Source organism: Notamacropus eugenii, chromosome 2 (assembly GCF_028372415.1).
Source record: "Notamacropus eugenii isolate mMacEug1 chromosome 2, mMacEug1.pri_v2, whole genome shotgun sequence".
Lineage (NCBI taxonomy): Eukaryota > Metazoa > Chordata > Mammalia > Diprotodontia > Macropodidae > Notamacropus > Notamacropus eugenii.
This window is the reverse complement of record NC_092873.1, coordinates 58,579,993-58,605,969: the sequence shown is the minus strand read 5'-3', so window position 1 is coordinate 58,605,969 and position 25,977 is coordinate 58,579,993. Positions and strand designations below refer to the sequence as shown.

General features: G+C 50.1%; 2 protein-coding genes across 2 annotated transcripts in view; both read left to right on the top strand.

Moving 5' to 3' along the window:
* Positions 1 to 4,887, top strand: part of ARMC9 (armadillo repeat containing 9) — a 144,291-nt gene extending 139,404 nt beyond the window's left edge. Inside the window, exons 25-26 of the transcript XR_011973262.1 lie at positions 170 to 237; positions 4,077 to 4,887. The gene's annotated coding sequence lies outside the window, so the exon portion shown is untranslated. The remainder of the gene's footprint in view (positions 1 to 169; positions 238 to 4,076) is intronic.
* Positions 4,888 to 12,747: 7,860 nt separating this feature from the next.
* B3GNT7 (UDP-GlcNAc:betaGal beta-1,3-N-acetylglucosaminyltransferase 7) lies at positions 12,748 to 19,188 on the top strand. The gene is made up of 2 exons (XM_072637436.1): positions 12,748 to 12,869; positions 16,809 to 19,188. Exons 1-2 carry the CDS (start codon positions 12,859 to 12,861, stop codon positions 17,995 to 17,997), a joined length of 1,200 nt encoding a protein of 399 aa, XP_072493537.1. The 5' UTR covers positions 12,748 to 12,858; the 3' UTR covers positions 17,998 to 19,188.
* Positions 19,189 to 25,977: the final 6,789 nt, after the last annotated feature.

The following is a 25,977-nucleotide window of genomic DNA, read 5'->3' as shown; positions in this document are numbered from 1 at the left end:
CGACCAAGAATCTCCCTACCACACATTAGACAATTGTCCATCCCTTCTGTGTTTGAAGACCTCCATGGATGGGGAACTCACCACCTATGCATGAAGATCATTTGGTTCATAAGTTCATGAAGGGGACCTGGGGGGAGGGAGGGTCTGCTTCAACTTCTCTATCTTACAGATGAGGAAAATGAAGGCCAGAGAAGGCAAGGGACCTGCTCAGAGTTACACAGCTAGTAAGTGTCAGAGGTAAGGCTTGAACCCAGGTTCTTACTTTTAGTTCAATATGGACCATTACATCATGATGGCTGGGAAGAAGGAAGGGAGGAAGGGAGAGAGGGGAGGGAGGGAGGGCTTGTTCAATATATTTATCAGTTTTGGTGAATTTTTTTTCTTAAGAAATGTTTTGTTATATGGGGTGGCTTATTCACCCCTAACCTACACTCATGCTGGCAGACCTGGGGAGGTTTTTCAAAGGGGAAACCAACCACAGTGGCAACCATACAGCTACAGCTCAAACTCAAGGTGCTAAGGTAGGGAAGAAGGGGAAGGGATACACATCTACCGCTCACTATTTTAGCTGCCGAGCCCCCACTGATGTACCTCCCATTTACACGAAATCAGTCAAAATGACACCATTAAACATAAAATATTGACCAAATGAGAAGACAGGAAAAACCATATTATGGAACTGCATAATCCTCAGGTCTTAATATAGTGCCCAGCACAAAAAGGATGCTTAATATTTATTGATTTGACTTAATTTTGCTTTCTTTCACTTATTCATTCATTGGGCATCCTTGATGAAGGTCCTGTGCTTGCAATAAGGGATGCAAACATGTATGAAGCACACTCTGCTCTAAAGAGCTTACATGTTAATAGGACAGAAAGATAAGTTCAAAATATTACTGATATAAGGTTGTTGAGTGGGGGAGGGGAGAGAATCAACCCAAAGGAATGTTTTCTGTAGCTGACTTGGATTTGTATGGAGAGGCAGCATGGATCATGCTACACCTGGAATCAGGAAGACCTACCTTCAAACCCTGCCTTTAACAGTTAACAGCTATGTCAAACAATAAGCATTTATTAAGCACCTTCTGTATGTACTGAGATAGGTATTGTGCTAAACATTGGGGATAAAAAGTAGGATGAGATAGTATCTGTCCTCAGGCAGCTCCCAGAGTAGTAGGGAAAATTGGTTGGTTGTTGTCCTTTGTTGTGGCAGAGGACCAAAATGACATCACCATGATAAAGTGAAGTTTCAGTGTGTCCAACTGTGGTTGATCAGACCAATACAATCTCAGAATGCTCTACCATAGATTGGGCACAGATAGTCCTTGTGAATATTTGGGGTGGATATCCCAAATTTGTGCATCCTGCATTTACTTTGTGCTGTCTCAGTTCTGCTTTGCTCATAGAGCACAGCACCCTTTCTGATGTGGGCACTCCATGCTGAGCGGTCCTGTGACAGTGTCTCCCGTGTCACACAATCACATCCAAAGTTCTTGAGAGAGGCCTTGAGAGTATCCTTGTATCGCTTCTTCTGGCCACCATGTGATTGCCTGTCCCACGAGAGTTCTCCATAAAATAGTCTTTTTGGCAAGCATACATTTTGCATTTGAACTATGTGGCCAGCCAATTGGAGTTGTGCTCTCTGAAGCATAGTTTGAATACTTGGCAGTTTAGCTCAAGCAAGGACTTCAGTGTCTGGTGCCTTATCCTGCCAGGTGATCCTCAGAATCTTCCTAAGACAGTTCAAATGGAAGTGATTCAGTTTCCTGGCATGGCACTGGTAGACTGTCCATGTTTCACAAACATACAACAATGAGGTCAGCACAAAGGCTCTGCAGACCTTCAGTTTGGTAGTCAGTCTAATACCTCTTCTCTCCCATACTTTCTTTTGGAGCCTCCCAAACAGTGAGCTAGCTCTGGCAATGAGTGTGTCAACCTCATTGTCAATGTGTACATCCCTGGAAAGTACACTACCAGGTAAGTGAACTTATCCACAGCATTCAAAACTTCTCCATTTGTTGTAATTGATGGTTCCACATATGGATGGTGTGGTGGTGGCTGATGGAGCACCTGTGTTTTCCTGGTGTTAATTATTAGGCCAAAATTAGCACAGGCAGCAGAGAATTGATCCATACTTTGTGGCATCTCAGCTTCAGAGGCTGCATTGAGTGCACAATCATCTGCAAAAAGAAATTCATGCACCAATGTTCCCTCCACTTTGGTCTTGACTTGTATCATCAGTACAGTAGTTGACCTTGATGCCGTGTTCATCCTCATTGAAAGCATTTGACAACATGGCTGAAAACATCATGCTAAAAAGGTTGGGAGCAAACATGCAGCCCTGTTTCACTCCATTGGTGACTGGGAAGGCACAAGAGCACTGTCCATTATCCAGAACCTGGGCAAATACACCATCATGAAATCTACATACAATGCTGATGAACTTCTCTGGGCAACCAAATTTTGACATAATTTTCCATAAGCCCTCACGACTAACAGTGTCAGAGGCCTTGGTCAGATCTACAAACGTTGTGTATAGATCTCTGTTCTGCTCCGGCATTTCTTCTGGAGTTGTTGGGCAGCAAACACCATATTCACTGTTCTTCAGCCCTTTCAAAAGCCACACTGGCTCTCGGGTATATGACCATCTTCCAGGTGAAGGATCAGCCTATTAAGCAGAACTCAAGCAAGAATCTTGCCAACAATGACTAAGAGAGAGACACCCTCCCACCCCCTCTACCTTTCCCACCCCCACACCCCATTTTCCACCCCCACCCCCATGATTGTCAAAGGACAATCTATTTTCTTCACCTTTGTAGAGATGGACAATGGAGGCATCCTTGAATTTAAAGTAGGGAAGATAATCTACAGGGAAAAGGCAGCATAATTAAGTGACTACTATGTGTATGGTGCTTTGCCAACGAAAGCGCTGTATAAATATCTTAGCTAGGATAGTAGATGTATACCTAGAATGGACTTCAGAGATTATCAGGTCCAACCTCCTTGCTTGACAGCTGAAGAAACCAAGGCCTCGTTGGGTGATCTGTGAGTTGGGGAGAGTAAACCCCAACCTCATCAAATAAATGGATGAGGACAAAGGAAGATGATAAATGGAAAGTGCTAGGGAAGCCTTCTCCAAGCTTTCTCAGTTCCCCACCCCCGTAACTGGATATGATGACTTCCAAGGTCTCTTCTGGTCTTCTTCCTCCTCCTGGGATCCTATGAAGTTTTCATTTCTGTATCTTCAGCACCTAACATAGGGCATGTGATCAGCACCTTGATAAATGTGTGCTCGGTAACTCCTTGGAAAAATCCCCCAGTAAAATAGATGCTCATTGAGAGAAGGGGCTATATCTTTAAAGCCTAGCACATAGTTGGCACTTACTGAATGCTTTTCCAATTAGATTAAACTGAATTGAATTGAATGGAGAAGCCTAGGCCCTAGCTACTGCGGTGAAACTTCAAAGATGGGGTTTTTACAAGCAGTTTTCAATTCAACTCTCAATGACCTTCTTTGGGTTTTATCAGTGGTCTGTTGTACAGATGCTCAGCCAGCTTCATTTCAGGAACCTCCAGGTTCTAGAAACCCCAAAAGCGTGCTCAGTGACGATACCTAGAGACACGCCTTGTCACCCTTTCTCAATCAATCCCACATTCTGTGTCTTGGCTTTTTGGAAAACCCTGAGACAGAGCAGCCAGGCACCAGACACTCTGGGGCTATCGAGGAAACCCTACCTTCAGAGGGTCTGTTTCTCCAGGTCTTTAGCTTCCCTAGAAACTGGGAAAGCTTGCCCTTCACTGGCCTTCTCAAGGAGCATTTAGGCAAGAGGAGACATGAGGGGAAATGCTTTTTTAGAGAGAGAAAAATGTCTTTTAGGACAAAAGGGAAGTGAGAAGAACAGCAGGTTCCTCTCTCCTGTTTGGCCAGTGTGAGGAGGGTGTGGGAACAGGGACCCAGGGCACAAAGTTAATAGCCTTTTCATGGCTCTTTAACACTGGCCAAGCACTTAAAAGGCTCATCTCAGTTCTCATAACAGCTCTGTGAAGTAGGTGCATTTATTATCTCCATTTTACAGATGAGAAAACCAAGATTAAAAAGTTAAATGAGTTGCCCAGGATCACCCAGCCAGAGGATGGATTAGAACTGGGATCTTCTGCACTGTCTCACTGCCTAAAGGCCACCTGCTTAGGTGCAAGAACAAGACTGAACTGGCACCTTCCTCTCCTGCTCCATTTGAAGTCCAAAGCTTGTGTTCTTTCCAGGAAGGATGCTGGACATCATGACCCTAGCCTTCTGATAGTACATCTGTTCCTTCAGAGCCTGGAACATAGTAGGTGCTTAATAGATGCTTGTTAATCAACTAATTGATTAACAGGGCTCTGGGAGACTCTTCCTGTCCCATCCTGGGCCTTTCACTCAGGCTGGCTAAGCTCTGCCCCTGAGGGTTAGTAAGACAGACCAAGGTGGACCCCATGGGACACATCAGACCTCTTGGATGATTTCCGGCAGCCCAGGAGAGGGTGTGGACTAGAATAGACATGGGAGGCACCACACTGGCCTCAGTTTCCCCATCTGTAAAATGAGAGGCTTGAGCTCAGTGACTCTAAGACTTTGTCCCTGTGAGCCTATGAATGTACCACCCTTGAGTCAAGAACTGTTTGGTATTAGTCTGCATCCCTACTAATTAGCATCTCCTCATACAGTAGGTGCTAAATAAATGTGTGCTCTGTTGCATGTACTTACCAATTCAGTGGATGATTTAGTTTTGCTGAATTATCTTGTTTGTTTTTGTTACAAGGAACAATAGCTTGCTAGCTGGGAAGGATGTGTTTCCAAATGAGAGTGATGTAAGAATGCAAGTAATTAATAAAAATGTTTAAATCCTTGTTGGACTAGACTGAAGGCCTTTGGGACCCAGACCTGCCTGCTGTGCCCTCTGGGGCAATGCCCAGCAGACATCATCAGGGCTCTATCTACCTCACCCAGCCTGGAGAGCCCCTTGTCTGATGGTGATGTGGGGGTCTGGCCTGGCCCCTCAGCCCAACCTCCCCGGCATAGGCCAGGTGATGAGAGATGGATAGCTGCTGGCTGGCCAGTCAGCCCAGGGCTGCCCAGCCCCAGAATGCACCAGGAAAGGTTCTGAATATATAAAGGGGGCTCTATGCAGGCATATAACTGTTCCCTCTTGGCCAGGAGCCTGGGTCACGGAGAGGAGAGGAGAGGAGAGGAGCTGGGGAATGGGGAATTGGAAGGGGGGGAGTTCATGGGAAAGAGAAGATTTGTATGTGCATTCTGAGCTGCCAGTCCCAGGGGAAGGGGGGGCTGGGGAGGTGGAACCAGGAAGACTAGGCCAGTGTTCAAGGCTCCATCCTGAAAGAGGACAGTGTATGTGCTTAGAGTGAGTCACTGAGGAGGGGAGGGCCAGAACTGGGGGATCCAGCTTGAGGCTCAGAGGCCAGCGCCCACCAGGGCTGGGATCAGAGCTGGGGCCTGGCCAGGGAGGATACTGGGACAGTGCTGTCCACAGCCCACCTGGGAGCAGGCATCCAGGAAGGGTAGGGGCTGAGGCATGGCCCTGTTTAGCACAGACTACCTTTTAATCCTGTTGACATGGTATGAGGTGCCACCAGGCATGACCATTTGCCTGTCTGGTAATTCCCAGGACCAGCTAAAGACATGCCCTTGGGCCCAGTAAGGGCTGGTGCTCAGAGTTGGAGCTGGGCTGGAGTCCCCCGTGGCCACTGCTATTACAAAACCCAGGATGCCCCAATGAACCTGGAATTCAGCCTGGGGTGGTGACTGCTGAGACCCAGGCCCATTGCTCTATCCACTGAGCCACCTGGATGCTAACAGGCAGGCCATATCCCAGATCAGAAATCTATCTGAGGACTTGCGCAAATATACCAGACACTCTAGGGGTGCACACACACACACACACACACGTAAATCTATATTACATGTGGGCGAGGAAACTGAGCCCAGAGTCTAACTGCAGAAGAAGGCCTGCAGGTCCAGAAGGTGCCCAGAGTCACACAGCTTACTAGGGGTAGAGGAAGGATAATGAAAGCTTTCATTTATTGTGGATCCTTGTCACCCAAGTGGCAGAGTGCTCTCCAGGCTCTCTCGGACCTGGCATTAAACATGGAACAAAAACTTCTTGAGGTTAGAGACTGCTTTAAAAAACCAAACTTTGTATCTCTAGCCCATTACTCAGCACATGGAACGCATGTAATAAATATTTTTAAACTAAAAAATGCTTTTGAATTAATAAATGCCTCTCAGAGTCAGAAGAGATCTTAGACCTCATCTCCTTCAACCTTTCTACTTTACAGATTTGGAAACAGAGGCTCAGAGGAAGAGCCAGCTGGTCATTGGAAGGAAATGGCTTTGCTCTTTAGAATTCTCTCTCTGGATATTTAGCTCAAAGATATTTCTGGAAGACCTTTGGGAAAGTCACTCTCTACCTCAGTTTCCTTGACTATAAAATGAAAGGATTAGACTACATAGTCCCTCACTCAAAAATCTCTGTTCCTATGATACCTGGCTGGCCCTCAGTTTCCAAATCTGTAAAATGAGAATATTGGGCTAGATTTGGGTTCTTAACCTGGATCTGTGGCTGGATTTCTGGTAGTCTTTTTTACCACCCTCTAGCTGCAGTTTGGCAAATTCTTTAATTATGAATCAGAAGTGGGGAAGGGTAAGTTCCTAAAGGCCCAGATGGGCTGACTCTACCTCTGGGCTCTTGGCCTGGGACAATGAGCTTTCTATCTCCCTCAGGAAGGTGACCATGCCCGGACCTTCCTTGCTGATGTCCAGAGCCTTGCACAATGTCCCTAAGATCTCCAGGCAGATTAGAGAGGCCAGAAACTGAGTCTGCAGCCTGGTTGTGAGTCTCTGCCCAAGGCCCCCCAGGCAGAAACCTGCCTCAGGTGGCCCAAGGCTCACTTTACTTTTCCTGGTCAAACAAGTAAGCTCAGAATTCCAGGGAATCCTCAAATGGAAAACAGAAAAAAGTGAAATTCAGGAGAGAGAGGGGAACCCCTGAGAAGAAGAAGAAAGCTGAGGGCAATGGATGGGGGACACTGGGTCAGTATCTGTGTCCTTAGCCAAGTACCCAGACTCCTGCCTTAGGTGCTCAGCCCCTTTCCCAAATCTGGGCATCCCTTGACCGTTGGTCTCTTCAGTGATAAAGTTGGATGGAATGGGGCCCTGCAAAGCCTAGGAGGAGAGAAAGGGAACCAGGAATCTGAGAGACCTGAGCCACCATCCCCGCTCCACCACCTTGGGCAAATCCCATTTCCTCATTTTCCAGCCCGGTGGTAGGGAGATGGTGCTATGAATAGTTGGAAAGACTCAACTTCCTGAGTTCAACTCTGGCCTCAGACACATACTAGTTGTGTGATCCTGGGCAAGTCACCAAACACAGCTTGCCTCAGTTTCCTCATCTGTAAAATGATCTGGAGAAGGAAATAGCAAATCACTCTAGGATCTCTGCCAAGAAAACCCCAAATGGGACCACAGAGAGTCAGACGCTACTCCACAACCACCAATTGTGATGGTTAATCTGAGTCTTCTTCCAGTTCTGAAATTACCACCAAAGCCATTTTCTCCTCAAGGAACCTGCCCTCCAAGACTGGCCTTGGCTAGGCCTGAGAAGGAGTGGGGTAGCAGGCTTCCACGGGGGAGGATGGCCCATGTCTGGGCAGATCTTCAGAAGATTGACTTCCTTTGATGATTTTTTAAAATTAAATTTAGAGTTTTGTTCAGCTAATAAAAATCTATCTTCTCTCTGTCTCTTTTCCTGTCTCTTTCTGAATCTCTCCTTTCTGTGTCTCTCTGTCTGTCTGTCTGTCTGTCTCTCTTTTTGTCTCAATATCTCCAAGCACTTGGCACAGTAGGCACTTACTAAATGCTTCCCAGTCCTGGCCATCACACAACTTGGGTGACCCTGAAAAATCATTTCCACTTTTCTGTCCACCATTTGCTCTTCATCTCCAAAAAGAGCTTTGGGATCATAAATCTAGGACTCCTGATCTGGCAGAGGAAGAAACAAGATGGGGAGGGGGGCGGGAGGGGGCGGGAGGGGGGGAAGGGGAAGCTCGTGGCCTGAGCTCACCCTAATGGTCTTGGTCCAACTTCAATGCTGAAGTCAGAAGTATAAGGTTGTTCCAGATTTCAAAGTCTGATCTGCCACTAAAAAAGGGGGGACCCCAATAATCTGTGCCTTTGTCTCTCTCAGTGAACGTGAGTGTGGCTTTTGGTTTCTTTTTTTTTCCGGTTGGCAGTTATCAGGATTTAACTCAGAATTAAAACATAATTATTCTGGCTTTTCCGGAAATGTCAGTGACAATCTACAAGCAATTTGGGGCAAGCCCCTCCACCTGGGGTTCATCCAAAAAACCCAGGCTCAGACCCTGCACCCTAATCATTCCCTCTCTTAGAATTGAAGGGAGGAGGGAAGGGCCCAAGGGTCCCCCACAGGGGCTGCCCGACAATGCCCTGAGGACCTACTGGAGGCATTCTTCTAAGGGGACATTTTGACTGCTTCTATGCTTTGTGTCCTAAGGTTCCTCCTGACTGTCCTGTTCCATGTTCTAAGGTTCCTCCGGACTCAGATAGTCTATGTTCTAAGGTTCTGACAGGCTCTGTTCCTTAGTTTGACCATTTGTAAGATGGGTGGTGGTGTGGTCACTTTCAGCAACAGTCAGATTGGAAAAAGCTTCCAAATAATGCTTTTAAATGCATAAAATAAAATATTTAGGATTACCAAGTCAATCATATGGAAATACACATCCTAGCATTAAGAGGGAAACCAATACAACCAAGTCTGGATTCCAGGTCGAGAATCCCCAGGAGTAAACACTCTCAAAAGTCCCTCCTGACATTCAGGATTCTAGGATCCCTCCCTCATGACAATCCACATTCGAAGGCTCTCTCATTCTGCATTCTGTTAATCAAGCGACATGCACTTATTAAGCACCTACAGTGTGCCAGGCCCCGTACTAGTCCCTGGGGTACACGTTTAAAGAATGAAATGATTCCTACTTTGAAAGTTTGTTCGGTCTCTTCTACTCTGTCCCAAGGTTTTATTTTGACTCTGGCCTGTTCTAAGATCCCTCCTCTCTCGGATATTGGAAATCCTCAGGTCCCTCCCCACTTTTCATGTCCTAAGGCCCCCTCCTTGTGGTTCCCAGTATGTGGGTGAAGTCTTGGGGACAAATCCAGGTGACCCCACCGGCCCCACCCTTCCAATTCCCCTAGGGCTCGATCCCCATTCTAATTGACTGGGGAGATCGCCACCGTTGTTAACAATTCTGAAGAATGGTGAGATTGAGATCTGTGGCTCAGCTCTCCAGGGGCCCTGGCTTTGTCATCCTAATGGATGGTGGTCACCCAAGACTGGCCAGCTGGGCCTCAGTCATTGGGAGGGCAGAGGAGAGCAGGTCATTCCTCACACCTTGCAAACCTTCACTAAGAGGAACAGGGGGAAGGAGGGAGAGGAGAAAAGAGATATGGGGATAGGATAGGGGAGAGAGGGAGATAAAGAAAAGGGGAGAAGAGGGGAGGAGGGGAGAAAATGTAGTGAGAGAGGATGGGGAAGGGGGAAAAAGATCAAGGGAGAAGAGAGGGGAGGGAGAGGAAAGAAGGGGGCCCTGGAAAGGACACATTCTGGCCCAGCCTAGAGACTACGGTCCCTCTGTACCCACTCATGTCTGATTGGACATACCCAATTAACCAGTCACCCAGTGTTTAGAACAAATCAGTGACTACAATGTGCCAAGCAGTGTACCAAGTTCTGGGCATCCAGACACCAAAACAAACTTGTCCCTGCCCACTAGGAACTTACCTTCTAGTGAGGGACATAGTTTTGAATAAAGAAAGGGGGAGGACAGAGGAGAGATGCTATCAGCTGAAAGGGGGCCTTGAACTATAGTTTCAATGGAGTTATTCTGAGGAGAAGATCCGCTCTGGCTCCCAGAGCCCTTCCCTTCCTGGGTCTCTCTCAGTAAGGTCAATATTCTACAGTGTTATAAATCTGAAGGAATGCTTTAGTCTTGCACCACCCAGGTAGGTGAAGGTAATGCCCAAGGTCACACAGCTAATGGGGATCCAGGTGTAGACCCCTCCATTTCACTGTGCTTGTCACCACAGATCACTCACAGGAGGTGATGGGGGTCTCCCCAACAATCATGGTCTCAGATGTCTCCTCTCCCAGCTCCCTGCCCTCCAAAAGTAGGAGAGAATCCTAGAAGGAGATACTGGTCAGTCCAATTACGCACAAAAGCAATCTGTCCTCCTCTCCTCCCCACCAAGACCAAGTTCTAATTTTACTTAAGGAAAAATCCATCAACCAAACAAGTAACTCCCATTTAAGCACCTTTTGTATGAAGACTAGTCTACAGACCTGGAGGGAGTGTATGCTCCCATCTGACCTTCTAGGGAGGATGGGGGACTGAGACCCTCCTGGGACAGCCCCTGCCCACCAGGAATTTGGGATGGATAGAGTCAGGAGGTGGCAGGAGAGATTCACACAGAAGCTCTCAGGGCTCCAGTGAGGCCTGCACCTTCTAAAGCCTCTGCTTGAGACCTCAAGGAGGAGGTGAGAGGACAGCACCTCCGGAGGAAGCCCACTCCACACTGGGGCAGCCCCATTTCTTAGGAAGCTTTTCCTCTGGGCATTTTCCTAGATCTGCCCTCGGGCTTCTGGAGAGCCCCCTCCCCCGACAAGATGGTACACCCCCCCACCTCCTCAAACCCCTATCCGCTACACCAAGATGGTGTCCCCTGGCTCAGTGCAATCTGAGCAAGGTTTAGCTAACCCAAGTTCAAGAGGGTACCTGTTCCCTCGGAGGGAACCTGCTCACAGTAAGAAGGAGCAGGCACTGAGGACCAAGGCATATCTTATAGCCCTCTGGGTGGGCTTGGGCATGACCAAACTGGGATGGATTTTTGGAGGACTTGTATCTCAATCAAGCTGGACCAGAAATTGGGAGAGGTAGTGAGGACAGGGGATCAGAAGGACTGGTGTTGATTCATGGACTGGTTCCTCATTCAAAACACTCTATCTCCAAATCTCCATGCCACAGTATCAACTGTGCCTCATGCCTGAAATGCTCTCCCTCCTTCCCTCTGCCTCCTAGAAGATTTCTCTTCCTTCAAGACTCAGCACAAGCACCGTCTTCTTCTAGTGGTCTTTTCTAATCTCTCATCCCCATCCTGTCATCTATCATCTCTTACTTACCTTTCCTCTCTTCTGGACTGAATCTCACATTCAGAGGGCATTCAGCTCAACCCCTTCATTTTAAAGATGAGGAAACTCAGGCCCAGAGAAGGCCAGGACTTGCCCAGTACAGGTTGTATTGGGATTTGAACCCACTGCTGGCCTGCTGTAGAGCTCCAACCCAGACCGAAGCATGAATTCCCTCTTCCCCACCCCAAAGAAGTGACCCTCCACCCTGTCTCCTCCGCCCCCAACCTCCAGCACCCACAGTAATAGACAGCTTAGGGTGGGAAAGGACCTCAGAGGGCATCCAACTCCCTGTTAACACATGGACAAACTGAGGCGAAGGGAAGGAAAGTGAATTGCTTCCCCTTGGCTCTGTCAGTCAACAAGCATTTATTAGGCACCCACTATGTGTGAAGCTCTGGGGATAAGTACAAAGAAAGGCAAAAAACTAGCTCCCCTGTCCCCACCCCATCCTTCCTCACTCCAGGATCTCAAAGTCAAAAGAGGGAGAGAGCAAGGAGATGAATACATTCAAACAAATTGGGGAGAATCTCGGAGGAAAGGCGCCAGGTCCGTAGGACTGAGACAGGCTTCTGGCAGAGCAGGGATTTCATCAGAGACCCGAAGCCAGGAGGAGATAGGCCGGCCACTGGATCCTGGACTGTAAGTGTGGAAGGCTAGTTGGGGAGGGGACAGGCTGTAAAGGGTTTTAAAAGCTACTCCAAGGATTTCATATTTGATTCTTGAGGAAATAGGGAGCCACTGGAATTTATTGAGGTGGAGGTGACCGCTGGGTGGAGGCTGAATTGGAGTGAGATTTGAGGCAGGTCACCTCTGCTTCCCCCACACGCTCCGACCGCTGCTGCAGTAGCAGGGTGGCTGGACCAGTGGGTGGACAGAGGAGTCAAGAAGAGACCGGGGGCGGCCGCAGATAAGAAAGGCTGTAAAGCTAGAAACCACAGGACTTGCCAAAGGAGCTTGAGGGGCGGGGGAGAGGTATAGACAGGGACAGCCGAACCTTGAGGACCGAGAGTACGGGGGTTCTCCCGACAATCCTTGGGAAGCCAAGAGGAGGGAAGGTTGGGGTGAGGGGGCAAAGCTAACTAAGTGGGCTTCGCCCGGGCTGAGTGAGAGCCGCCTCCAGGACATCCAGGTCAGCTGTTTGATGGGCAGTTGGAGGCTGGAGGCTGGAGGCCGGGAGAGAGGTGAGGGCTGGAGACTCCGTCTACCTGGCTTCGCGCTCGTTAAATGCTTGGGGCTTGGCTGATGACTCCACGGGGCTCTGGCACCGGAGAGGTTAAAGGTGCCTGGGGCCAGAGCCTAGGCTGGAAAGGGTTAAAATACCTGCCTCCCAGCGGGGGCCCTCTCCCTGGCTCCGCCCCAGAGGCTTAGGAAAGAGCCCGGGGATCGGCGGTCTCTCTTTCCCTCTCGGTCCCTCCCCTTCCCTCTCTCACTTTTTCTGTCTCCTCCCTCCCTCTGTCCCTCTCTCCTGCCCCTGCAGCCAGCACTCCCGGCTGCATCCGAAGCAGCAGCAGAAGCAGCAGCAGCAGCAGCAGTTGAGCAGTTCTGCCTTCCCTGTCCCCGGACTCCCCGGCTCAGCCAACTCTGCCGCCCTCCGAGTGTGCCCAGCATGCTCCAGTGGTGAGTAATCTTGCCTCTGGGATGGGAGAATGTAGGGGCTGGGGGACTCAGATGTCCCTGTCCTCCCCTCCTGAGGAGGAGACCTGGGCTGCCTGCCCTCCTGCCGCTTCCCTGGGCCCCGGGTTGAGGGGGAGGGATGCCAGTGGGGTCCTCTGCCCCCTCTCCAGCTGACTCTGTCTGCGCTATGGAGGCAGGAAGGCTGGAGCTTTCCACAGCTGGGCTCCTGATGGGGGCTCCGGCCATGATCCGCAGCCAGGCTCGCCCGCCTGCCCCTGGCAGCTGGGAAAGCTCCACCAAACTTGGTCTTCTCCAGACCTTACGTTGGGCTTGGGCCGCGGGGAACTGGGTTTCCAGAGTCCTAAGGCAGAGGCAACGGTTGGAGGGGTGGAGTCAGGGCAATTTGGACTGGGCTGTATTTTGTGGGGTGGGAGGACAGGAGAGGGATGAGATGGGGTGAACTTCTAGGCTCCCTGGCACTTTACGAAGGTACAGAAAATGCCACCTCCACCCCTGGTCTCAGTTCCCTCATCTGTGACATAAATAGCTGAACAAGCCGCCCTGGGACAGTGAGGCTCGGAGTTGGATTTGGAATCGGAGGGAGCTAGGATTTAGTCCAGGTGCTTTCTTCCTCTTTGCGTCTTTGCGCCAAGCGAATTGAGCTCCTTATGCCTCCAAGTACCAGAGAGCTCTGCCAACCCCAAATCTGTGATATGGTGAGCAAGACTCAAGCCAGCTGACCTCACTGAGCCTCAGTTTCCTTTTCTGTAAAATGAGGGAGTACTTTCACAGTCCCTTCAGTTCTGCCATGTTATGGTTCTTGGGCTGGTCCAAGCTGGTGCTGGCGGTGGGGGAATGGAGTTATTCACCTGAAAAATATTCCCTAGAGTTTCCTTTGCGGCTGGACCCACCTCTGCACCCTCGCCCACATTTTTCTTTACTAATTGAGGGAAGTGTTGAGGTGAAGAGGTGCCCCTAGGCTAGAAGAGGCCCCAGAGGAAACTTCTAAATCCCCTGGGTTGTAATCCTGACTTCCACTTTCCCAAGGTCACACCTCGGCTGGGTCCTTTTTCCTCCCAGAACCTCCATTTCTTTCTCTGACAAACAAGAGGGCTGAGCTCTCGCATCTGCTTCAAAATAGAATCACCAGAGACTCAAGAGGCCATCGAAGCCAAATCCCTAAAATTGTGGCAAATAAGAAAATTTTAATTAAGTGATTTGCTCAGGGTCACAAGCTACATTAGTATCTGGAGTGGCATTTGAACCCAGGCCTCCCTGACTCTCTAGTCCAATGCCCTGGGGGAGAGCTAAAGAGAGGGTCCTCATTGACCATCTGGTGCAAAGTCCTCTCTGACCGAGCTGAAGAGAGGCTCAGAAAAGGGAAAGGATCCCCCACCCCATCCACCTCATTTCCTAGATCCTCCTAGATCAGTGGACCCACCCTGAGCTCCACCCCAACCTACTGGGTGTAGTATTCGAAGTGAAGAGATGGTCAGACAGCCACACTTGCCCTGGACCTGGTAACCATAGGGCATGCAGTCTAGTCCAGACATACAGGGACACACTGTTTCTCTCTGAATCTCTTTCACAGCCCACCGTCTGAGGGGTGTGCCCAGCCTTCCGGGGGTAGGGGGCTACACAGCTGTTCTGTATCTCAGGACACACATTAGGTCTGAGTTCTGAGAAGCTACGTCCACCTGGCAGTCATCCACTGATCAGCTGGTCTGCCCCCATCTCCTGCCATCCCAGTTCCCCATCTGGCCAGGATTCGTGAACTTCAACAGTCCCTTCTAGAGACCAGAGAGATTGGGCCTGGGGAGGGGAGCAAGGCCCATGGAGCTGGCTCATGACCTTTAGTCACTTAACCTCAGTTTCTCCATCTGTCAAAAGAGGGGGTTGGATTAGATGGCTCAGGAGTCAGTGTCCGAGTCTTGGTGGAGCCAGGCTGCTCCATTTCAGCTCCTGAGCTGGCAGTGGGGCACATCGGTGAGAGCAGCTCTGGTAACAGATGCCCTGGGGCTCTGGGGGAGGCCATCCAAAAACCTGGTTTGTGATTTGGATGGGAAGAAAAGACTTCTACATTTTAATACAAGTGGTTGGTTTCCTTTCTAATTTAAATGATTTTATACATTGAAGAACCCAATTCTGGCGGAGTCCATTTGAGTTAGCATATGAATAACCATGCAATAGGGCTTTGCTGGCCTTAGTGCTTAGGACTCCTTGGCAGCCGGAGGCTTACAAGCCATTGTTCCAGAGGATGCCTAAAGGCTCCTAATGCTAAAGGTCTCTGGGGCCCAGGAGGCACCAGCTTTGGGATCTCTTATCTATTCTTGGCTGAAATCTTGGCTTTGCCACTTAACACCTGTGTGACCTTAGGCAAGGTCATACCTTTTCTGCCTCAGTTTCCTGTAAATTGGGTTGATCCAGGTGGCCTGTAAGGGCCCTTCTAGCTTTAGATCTTATTTTGGTGAATCTCTCTATGCCTCAGTTTCCTTTTCTGTTAGATGGCCTCAGAGGTCCCTTCCAGCTTTGAACACAGTTATCCCAGTGTCATCGCCTATATAGCCTTCCCATTACCCCCATTACGCTATACAGGCACACACTGTTTCTCTCTGAATCTCTTTCACAGCCTATCTTCTGAGGCGCCATAAGCCTTGGGGGGGGGGGGGGCGGGCCTGCACAGGTGTTCTGTATCTCAGGACACACATTAGGTCTGAGTTATGAGAAGCTCCCTCCACCTAGCAGAGTCATCCACCGATCAATCGGTCTGCCCCTATAAACCTCCTGTGAGTAGGTTCTGCCTTTAGGCCAAGCCCAGAACAAAATGTATTGTTGAATGGAAGCAGGCTGGGCATTCCCCAAGGGCCTGGTGGCCCTCTCCAAGACAAGCAGTCACAGACTTACACTGGCGCCCAGTCCAGTGTCCAAGAGCAGCTGTAAGGCAGGATGGACCATGGATCTCCATCATGGAAAATGAGGCAGGGGCAGTCTGAACCAGTGCTAGAGGGCCTGGCTCAGCACTGAGCATTAGCTCAGACCTCTGTTCTCCCTGGGCTCTTCTCACTGGAAGGCTGTGGCTGACTTTCAGGTAGGAATTCCACCCAGGGCCAGGATCTCCAGAGCTCTTCCCATCTTGGGCAAAGAGAGAAAAAGCCCAGTTGAGCCGGGAGAGGCTGGGAGAGAGAGGAGGGAAATCACTTTTTCCTGGTCCCTCCCCCATGGGAAGATGGAAGGAAAGCTGAGACCTTCCCTTCAGTTGCTTCTCCAAGGCCTGTGATTTGTGAGGCTCTGGGGACAGAGAAGCCAATACTAGACGGTTCCTGCCCCCAAGAGCTCATCTACTGTGACTTGGGGGGATGCTGATCCCCGGGTACCGAGGCCACAAAACTGTTTCTGGTGGGACAAGAAAGAGTTTCAGGAAAATCTGACAAGAGTTGGTCAGCAACCATTTGCCCTGTGCCAGGTGCCTGGGCACTGGAGAAGAAAGAGTGGTAGGGAGGCTCTGGGCCTCAGTTTCTTTCTCTGAAAAGCACAGGGACAAAATTCTATAGTCACCTCTATCCTGGGACTTTGGAGGCAAGGGGAGGATGGTGCTCAGTGGATAGCGAATAGGGTGCTAGGCCTGGAGGCTGGAGGATCCAAGTTCAAGTCTGGCTGCAGACACTTAGCCGGTCACTTAAACCTCAGTCTGCCTCAGTTTCCCCAATAATTGTAAAATGTGGCTAACAATAGTAATAGTACCTGCCTTCTAGGGTTGTTGTGAGGATCAAACCAGCTAATTGCAAAGCCCTTAGGTAGTGCGGTGCCTGGCAGTAAGTGTTTCATAAATGTTTGTTTTCTCGATGGAGCTGGGCCACAGGTGGTTTGTGGTCAGGTGAACCTGCACCTGGAGGACCAGGAGATGGGGAAAGGCTCTTGACCTCCTGCCTCCTTCTTTCCTAGGAAGAAGACCATCTACCGCTCGGTGTGCCTCTCTGTGGTGGTGCTCGCGACCCTGACTGTGCTGCAGCGAGGCTTGACCCCAGGCCAGTTCCTGGACTCCTCCCCGTCGTCCAGGCTGAGGCATGCTAAGGCCACGAAGCACACCAGTGACTTCTCCAATTCTGCCGGATTCTGGAGCCTCCCCAGGAAGGCCTCGACCCCAGCACCCACAGAGGGCACACCCCCGGCCTGGGACGTGACAGTCTCCAACTGCTCTGCCAACACCAACCTGACAGGGCAGAGCTGGTTCCTGGCCCTGGAGCCCCATTTCCAGCAGTTTCTGCTCTACCGCCACTGCCGCTACTTCCCCATGCTGATGAATCACCCGGAGAAGTGTGAAGGGGGTGTCTACCTGCTGGTGGTGGTGAAGTCCATCATCACCCAACACGACCGGCGGGAAGCCATCCGGCGCACCTGGGGCCGTGAGCGGAAGGCTGAGGGAGGCCAGGGTGCCGTGCGCACTCTCTTTCTCCTGGGCAAGGCTGCCAAGGAGGATGAGCGAGCCCACTACCAGCAGCTGCTGGCCTACGAGGATCGCCTCTACGGGGACATCCTGCAGTGGGATTTCCTGGACAGCTTCTTCAACCTGACTCTAAAGGAGGTGCACTTCCTCAAGTGGCAGGACACCTTCTGCCCAGGTGTCAGCTTCATCTTCAAAGGGGATGACGATGTGTACGTCAGCCCCGACAACCTGCTGGAGTTCCTGGCGGACCGGCATCCCGACGAGGACCTGTTTGTGGGGGACGTCCTGTACCGTGCGCGGCCCATTCGCAAGAAGGACAACAAGTACTACATCCCAAGCACGCTGTACAGCAAGCCCTTGTACCCACCCTACGCAGGCGGCGGTGGCTTCCTCATGGCTGGCGGGCTGGCCCGCCGCCTCTACCGCGCCTCCGAGAGCCTGGAGCTCTACCCTATTGACGATGTCTTCCTGGGCATGTGCCTTCAGCTGCTCCGAGTGCAGCCTGCAGCTCATGCCGGCTTCAAGACATTCGGCATCACGCGAAACAAGAGCAGCCCCATGAACAAGGAGCCATGTTTCTTCCGCTCCATGCTCGTGGTGCATAAGCTCCTGCCAGCTGAGCTGCTGGACATGTGGGAGCTGGTGCACAGTAATCTCACCTGTGCCCGCAAACTCCAAGTGCTCTAGCCCTTGGCCCACCGCCGCTTCAGAGACTTCTCTGGCTGTGCTAACTGGAATATCTGCAGGGGCCCCTGGGGGAAGGGCCCAGAAAGCCATTGGATCCTGGGCCCTGGGGCTCAGGAGCTTGCTAACCTCCATGCTCAAGGTGCCAGCCTTCCACCAGGAGGCAGAGCTGCCTCTTCTTGAACTGGAGATGGGGCAGATGGGGGACGGACTAGGGGAGCCCCAGTGTCCCCTCTAGCTCTCCACATTCTGCTCCCCAGGTACAACACAGGCAAGTATTCTAGTCCCAGGGAAGCAGGGCCCAGGGGGCTGGTGTTGTAGGCCTACGGCCTTCAGCCCCTCCAGCCTCATAGTAGGCCCTTGCACAGACAAGCTTGCAGAGAAAACTGCCTCAATCACCACTAAAACCATCTCTGGACTCCAGGGGCTCAGCCAAGCCTGCTGCTTGCAGAGACCCGCTTGTGCATCTCATGGCCAGGGGTTTCACAGATGCTTGGCCAGCCCCTAGCAAGCTTCTCATCTCATCAACTCCCAAAGCCCACCAGCCTTGGGAAGGAAAAGCATTTCACTGTGACTACCTCAAAGGCTCCGCTCTTTGGAATCCTTTCACGCTTGGGACGCTGGATGTCCTGACCCACCTGCTCTCAAACCTTTGCATCCCAGGAGAAAAGCTGCTGGGACCCAGGGTTCCTGGTCCCTGAGTGGCTTGGCCCTGACTGGAAGGGAGCAGCCACCTTCTCTGCTGGAGCACCAGTCACAGGCCCCCTGCGCTGGGCAGATGTGGGCCCTCTGAGCTCCAGTAGCCTGGGAAGGCTGAGCAGTTAGTATTTTCTTAGCTACTGTGAAGTTTTATTTATGAAGGCTTTTAGAGGGGACAGAAGCAAAAATGTAGGTGGCAGAGGGACCTTCTTCCCCTGCTTCTTCTGTTTACCTCCTTCCCCCATCCCAACAGGATCCCCATGTCCCAGAACCAGACAGAAACATTTGCCTCTGGATGAAATGACTTGTCCACCTTCCCCTCCTGCTCTCCATGATCTGTGATCAGGGCAGGACCTGTATTTATAATAGTGTGAGTGCGTGTGTAGGAGTGGTGGGCCAACCTCAGCCCTATCCGACCGGGGAGCCAAATGTACAAACTTGTGCTCGCGATTCACAGCCTAGTTTTGTTAATTAAAAGGAATATGTGAGAAATCACATGATTTGGTTCTGTCCAGGAGACACATCCGTCCACTCAACAAAACTGGAATCTTTCTCCCAGTTCATGTGCCCTCCTGGGAGGCAGGGGACTCGAACTGGGACCATCAGTGTCATCTCTTTACTTCCTACATCCAATAAACCTGTGCTTAGACACAAGGGGGCCTTGGATCAAGGCCCAGGATAGCAGGGGGCCTCTTAGGTCTCTACCACACAGGACCAGGATGACTAGAAAAGGATCTCATTACCTCTTCATTTTTAGTGAGGTAGAAGAAGAGTCCACTTGGCCTGGAGGTATCCCTTAGCCCATATCTGGGGTAGAATTAGAAGCAGTGGGGGGTTCCTGGGCATACACATGTAGTATCTTTCCCCAGTAGAACAGAAACCCCTTGAAGGCAGGCCTTTTGTCTCTATGACACATAGATGTGGGGTCTTTGTAAATGGTTTATTAGTCCCCTTGGTCAAATAACACAGTCTCACCAGTGGAAAGAATGTGATTCCAGGTCCTCCTCACTGGAGGCTCTGGTCCCTGCACCAAAGCTTTTCTGCTTTCCTGTGTGCCTGTGGTCAGGTTACTTCCTTCAGTGGCTGGTCGTTTAGTTGGTTTCTAAGGTCTGAGTATGTGGTATTCTGGATCTGTTTTACTCTTCTGTAAAATGCGCACCCAAGCTCCTTCCAGTCCTTCCACATCTGGTGGGCCAAATTAACGACAGATTAAAGTAAAACTTGAGAGTGCCTCGTGTTTCTTGAAGGAAGCTGGAGGACAGGTCATCAGCTTGGGTCATTCAGTCCTGAAGGGCCTTTACTTCCTATGTATTCTCATGGCTCCTGATCTCTGCTTCAAAGGGCTTCTGTAAGACCCGAGGCTGCCCACTGATGGAATTCCATGTTGGCCCTGATCCCCCACACTTGGAGGTCTCCTGGGGCTCATGCCACTGCTGTCCCTAGGTAAGCCACTCACACGAGTAGACACTGTGTGGCTGGGCCTTCAGACTACTCAGTGCAGTCTTAGCACAGGCCCTCTCCCTCAGCCTTCCCTGCTCTGATAGGCCTGGAGGGGAAGCTGACCCTGGGAGGGCTCTGAGGCCCCATCTAGGCACTTGGGTCAGCTCCTAGCCCAGCAGCATAGGGAAGAGCTTGGTAACCTGGTAGGGAGGCTCCCCGCCTTGCCCCCAGTTCTTGGGAGCAGCTGAGGCTGCCTGGCTCAACACAGGATTCTGACAAGAGCTGGTTTGAGTGGAGCCTGTAGCTTCTTCCAGTTGCCTTTGGCCAGTGGGCACGAGGTACCTCCTTCATAACACCAGCATTAATGCCAAAGCTAGCATAGTGCCCAGGAAGTCAGTGCCAGGAGTCAGGAAGCCTTGGCTCCAAATCCCTCCTTTGCCACACACTCGGTGTTACAGGACCAGAGAGGAGTCATTGCTTCTCAAAGCCCCAGCGTGTTGGTGGAGGGAGCTTCCATGCTGGGAGTTCCTTCTACCATAAGTAAAGCTGGACCAAAAATACTCCATGCTGTGGGTGGATCTTGGTACATTTCCATACTCAGTATCCTGGGCACCCTTCCATACATGCTCCCCAGTGTGCTGTCCATTACTTGAAACATTTAATTGTTGGGCCCTGAAAACCTCCCATGTTGTGGGTCTTTCCCCCTTCCCACTTCTGGGGTGTGGATTGGAGCCACAGGATTTGGTCTGAATTTGATTTGAGGGGCCGATGGATGTTGGGCCAGTATCTCTCTCTAGGCCTCAGTTTCTTTCTCTGTAAGACAAGGAGGCCACCTTCACTCTGTAAGGTAACTTCCAGTTATGCAGACACTAGAGGCCAGCAACTTGTGTGCCCCTGGTGCCTCACGGATGCACAAAGGTAGAAAAGATTGAGGAGGTAAGAGTCATCCTTTGTCCAGATGGAAAATTTGGCCTGATGCTAAAAATCTGCTTTGATCTGTAGATGCCACCTGTTCTTTCTCTGGAGGAGAGCATTTCCTCATAAATCCTTTGGAAAATAAGCATTTATTAATCACCTACTGTGTGCCAGATACACAGTAAAGCGCTAGGGATGCTGAGGTAGAAGACGGACCCTGCCTGTGAGGAGCTCAGCACTAGCACCCCAACAACATGCAAACAAAGCTCCATACAGAATAAATAGAAGTCATCAACAGAGAAGGTGCTAGATCAGAGGGCAGGGCTGGGGCTAACGGGAACATGTCTTGCATGACTTCATACACATAATCCATAGATCAATTTCCTTCTTGAGGGGCTGGGGAGGGGTAGAAGGGACAGCAATTGGAACTCAAGAAAAAAATGAACGTTAAAAAACTTTAATGTAATTGGGAAATAACTGATGAAATAATTTAAAAAAGTAACTTCTTGTTTCCCATCCAGCTCTCTGTGACCCATTTGGGGTTTTCTTGGCAGAGATGCTGGAATGGTTTGCCATTTCCTTATCCGGCTCATTTTTCACATATGAGGAACTAAAGCAAACAGGCTTAAGAGACTTGTCCAGGGTGACACAGGTAGGAAGTGTCTGAGGCTGGATTTATACTCATGAAGAGAAATCTTCCTGATTCCAGCACCACTGCACCACCTAGCTGCCCTAAGAAAGAAATTTTTAAAAATCTCAACAAAACGTTAGAGAGGTTTGGGAAGGCTTCCTGCAGAAGGGATTTTACCTGGGACTTAAGGGAAGCCAAGGAGGCCCCTCGATGGACATGAAGAAGGGAGTGGCATTCTGGGCATGGAGTACAGCCCGAGAAATGCTCAGAGATGGACAGCAGCTAGCATGTTGTGTAGGGACAGTGAAAAGTGCTAGTCCTGTGTGGATAGGCAAGCTATCCTATTGGGGGGGGGTAGGGTGCTTCAGTTTAGCCTCAGGGGGCTGAACCAACAGTGGGGGGCCCTGGAGCTCAAGAACAAATCACATGACACACACACACACACACACACACACACACACACACACACACACACACACACACACACACACACACACACCCGTGGACACCTTGGAGGGGATTCTCAGAACTGGTTGGACAAGCCAGCCTCAGATGCCTGGAGGCAGCATAGAGGGGAGGCTCAAGTGGATCCTAAAGACAGCAAAGCGCAGGAGTCCCGGCTGCCCGCCCCCCCCCCCCAAGTCAGTTACCACTGTGGTCTCATCAGAGGAGCTGTGGCCAAGGAGCCCGGGGCCGAAGCCTAGATTCTCACCAGCTGCCAGTGTCTCTCGAGACCAGGACAGAAATTCCCTAGACAACTGCCCTGGCAAACACCTGTCCTCCTTGGAGGAAGGATGTTCTTGCTGTTCTCCAGATCGAACTCTCTGAGCCAGTCTGGAAAGGCAGACAAGCTGCACTGGTCAGAGAAGGAAGGTTCAGATCCTGCTTCTGAGGTCCCTAGGTGACCTCAAGCAAAGAACTTGGAGTGATCTTGGGCCAGTCATTAACCTCCCCAGGCCTGTCTCCTCCTCCTTTAAAAAAGGGGTTAGACCCGTCGTCCTCTGAGGTTCCTGGCAGTTCTATGACCATGTGGCAGAGGGGGCAGGGAGGGATCATGGGTCGAGAAGATGATTGCACAGGAAGAGCCCGTTGCCCACATTTGATGAACACCAAAAAAGGTATGTTTGGGCAAGACAAGTCCAAAACACAGAATCTCACTCAGAACTGACAAAAGACCTTTCAGGATCCTGCCCTGCACTGTGTCAGTCCATCAGTGTCCCTGATGAGTGCCTGCCACTACTCCAAGATGACAGCCTCTCCTGCTCAGCACAGCACCTGGCATACAACTGGCCTGGCACACAGTTGGCGCATACTAGATGTTCATTGGCTGAACATTTGCAGTGAGGGATAGCTGGAGACCTTTCCAACCAGCCTGTCCCTTTGTACTATGGAGAGCTGGACTTGGATCCCACTTAATCCTTCCCCCTCCGTGTGCCTTGGTTTCCTCATCCGTAAAATGGGGAGTGGGGTGTTGGGCCAGTGGCTTTGGAGGCTTTTTCCCCTAGATAGAGTTCTGAGTGTGAGCTTGAGGTGGTTGACTTTGCATTTTGGAGAACTCTTCTCCCACTTTTTCATAAACCTTCAAATAACTAGCTGAGGATTGCTATCATATCCCTTCTTATGAATACTCCCAGATCCTTCACCATGCAGATGCTCCCTTTGGGAGCAGTTGTCCACACCTTCCTTAAGGTGTAGGTCCCAGCTCTCTGCTCCTTCCTACCTGGATGACCTTTAAGTCCTCCCTAGGCCTCCCCTACATCTGTAAAATGAAAAGGGGATGTGTGACTGCACCTTCCTCCCAGCCCTGCCTCTTGGGACCCCTGCAGCCAAGCCTCCCCTCTCCCCCAAGGTGGGGTTTTGGTTTTCACCTCCCAAAGAGCCCTCACCTCAAGCTGTGGGAGACTTTCACTCCTGCCTCTGGGCAAGCGTATTTGAATCTGAGAGTTTAGGACTTTTCTTAGGTCCCCACCAGATTCAACTATCCAACCTGTCAATATCATGTTCTAGTCCTTTTACCCAAAGGGATATTCCCCAACCCTCCCCTTCTTTCCTGTTAAATGGAAAGGCCAAAATTGATGAAGCAGGCTTGCACCTGAAGGCAGGACCTGGGCTCACATATCCCAACACTTTTGTGACTTTAGGCACACTGAAACTCACTGGGCCTCATCCTTTAAATGAAGGGACTGGACTAGGTGACCATTAAGACCTTTTGTCAGTTTGAGCCTATACTGAAGGATGGAGACTAAGGACACAACTGTGAGATGCTGGACACCTCCTTCCTGGTCACCAATTCTCAAGGCCACATCCTTTGTACAGAATGGTGAAGCTAGCTCGCTGTTGTAGCAGCATCCCTGGACAAGTAAGGCCCCTGAGGAGGGGACCTGCTGGAAAGAAGCCTGGGAAAGAAAGCCAATTGCAAACATCAGGAGGGAAGCAGAAAGCTGGGAAACAATTTTTACAGCAGGTTTCTGATAATGGCCTCATTTCTAAAATAGAGAGCTAAGTCCAATTTATAAAAATACAAATTACTCCCCAATTCATAAAGGATTTGAACAGGCAGTTTTCAGAGGAAGAAATTTAAAGCTATATATAGTCATATAAAAATGCTCTAAGTCACTATCGATTAGACAAATGCAAATCAAAACTCTGAGGTACCACCTTACACCTATCAGATTGGCTAATATGACAAAACAGGGAATTGATAAATGTTGAAGATGTGGAAAAACTGGAACACTAATGCATTGTTGGTAGAGTTGTGAACTCATTCAACCATTCTGGAAAGCAATTTAGAACTACGCCCAAAGTGCTATAAAACTGTATACCCTTTGACCCACCAATAGCACTTCTAGGTCTGTGTCCCAGAGATCATACAAATGGGAAATGGACCCACGTGTACAAAAATGTAACAGCTCTTTTTGTGGTGGTAGAGAATTGGAAATTAGGGGGATGGCTGTCAGTTGGGGAACGGCTGAACAAGTTATGGTATATGAACGTAATGGAATATTCCTGTTCCGTAAGTAACGATAAGCCAGCAGATTTCAGAAAAACCTGGAAAGACTTGTATCAACTGATGCTGAATAAGAGAAGCAGAACCAAGAAGAACATTGTACACTAACAGCCACGTTGTGCCAACGACTGATAAAACTTAGCTCCTCTCAGCAATGCAAGATCTAAGACAACTCCAAAAGACTCCCGATGTAACATGCTATTCACATCCAGAGAGAACTAGAGTCAATGCACATTGAAGCAGACCATTTTCTTTTTTCTCTTGTGGTTTTTCCTTTTTGTTCTGATTCTTTTTTCACATGACTAATGTGGAAACGTGTCTGATATGATTGTACATGTATAGACTTAAATCAGATTGCATGCCATGTTGAGTAGGAAAACTTGGAATTCAAAATCTGTAATAGTAAAGGTTGAAAACTAAAAACAAATTAAATAAAGAGACCTGTGCCCCTCACACCCTGCACCAGGGTCATATCCCTTCCTTACCCCTAAGAGGGAGAAGTCTTTGATGGCATAACGTTCCAAACTGCTTCCAAATCTACGACCCTAGAAAGTTGAACACTGGGAGATGCTCCCATTTCCATTTCCACTCCCTTAAAGGTTGACTCCCTAAACTCCTCAGAAGAGGGGGCCTTTCTTGGCCTATCTATTCTCACCAATCCTGAAAATTCCCCTGCTAGCCTACAACAGGTCTAAGCACCCACTCACAAGATGCCAAAACCCTGGGAGGAGCCATTGGTAATGGCCCATGTGGTGAACACGCACCTTCCCATGCCTTCGTGGTCCATTAGGAAGCCAGGCATGGCCTGGACAGTTCTCTGAGCAGCCACCCCACCATTCCTACCACTGCTTGGGACTGTCCTCCTAGCCAGCCCTGGAGCAGCAGCATGAGGCTGCCATGTCTTGGACGATCCTGTGCTGCCACCTACTGGGGAGAGTCTACCCAGCTTTCCCAACCATTTGCTAGTGACACTTCTAAAATGGCTACAGGTTTCCAAGGTAAGTTCCCCCTTGGAACTGCCAGCCAGGGATCCCTTGGGCAGGTGGCCCACCTAGATTTGCCTAAAAATGGGCGGTGTCCCTTCCATTTCTCCTTTCCCAGCATGCACAGTATCTCTTTGGTCTTGGTCAGTGACCAGTTTGCCCACCACGGGAGGTTATCTGGACTCAGTTTGGCCCCAGAAGGCCTCCTAGCCACCCAGCCTCATGGTGGCCCAGCTTCTCTCCAGTGACCATCCACCACTATTCTTAAGCCTTCCACCAGCTACTGTCTAATACAGGATTCCCTTTAT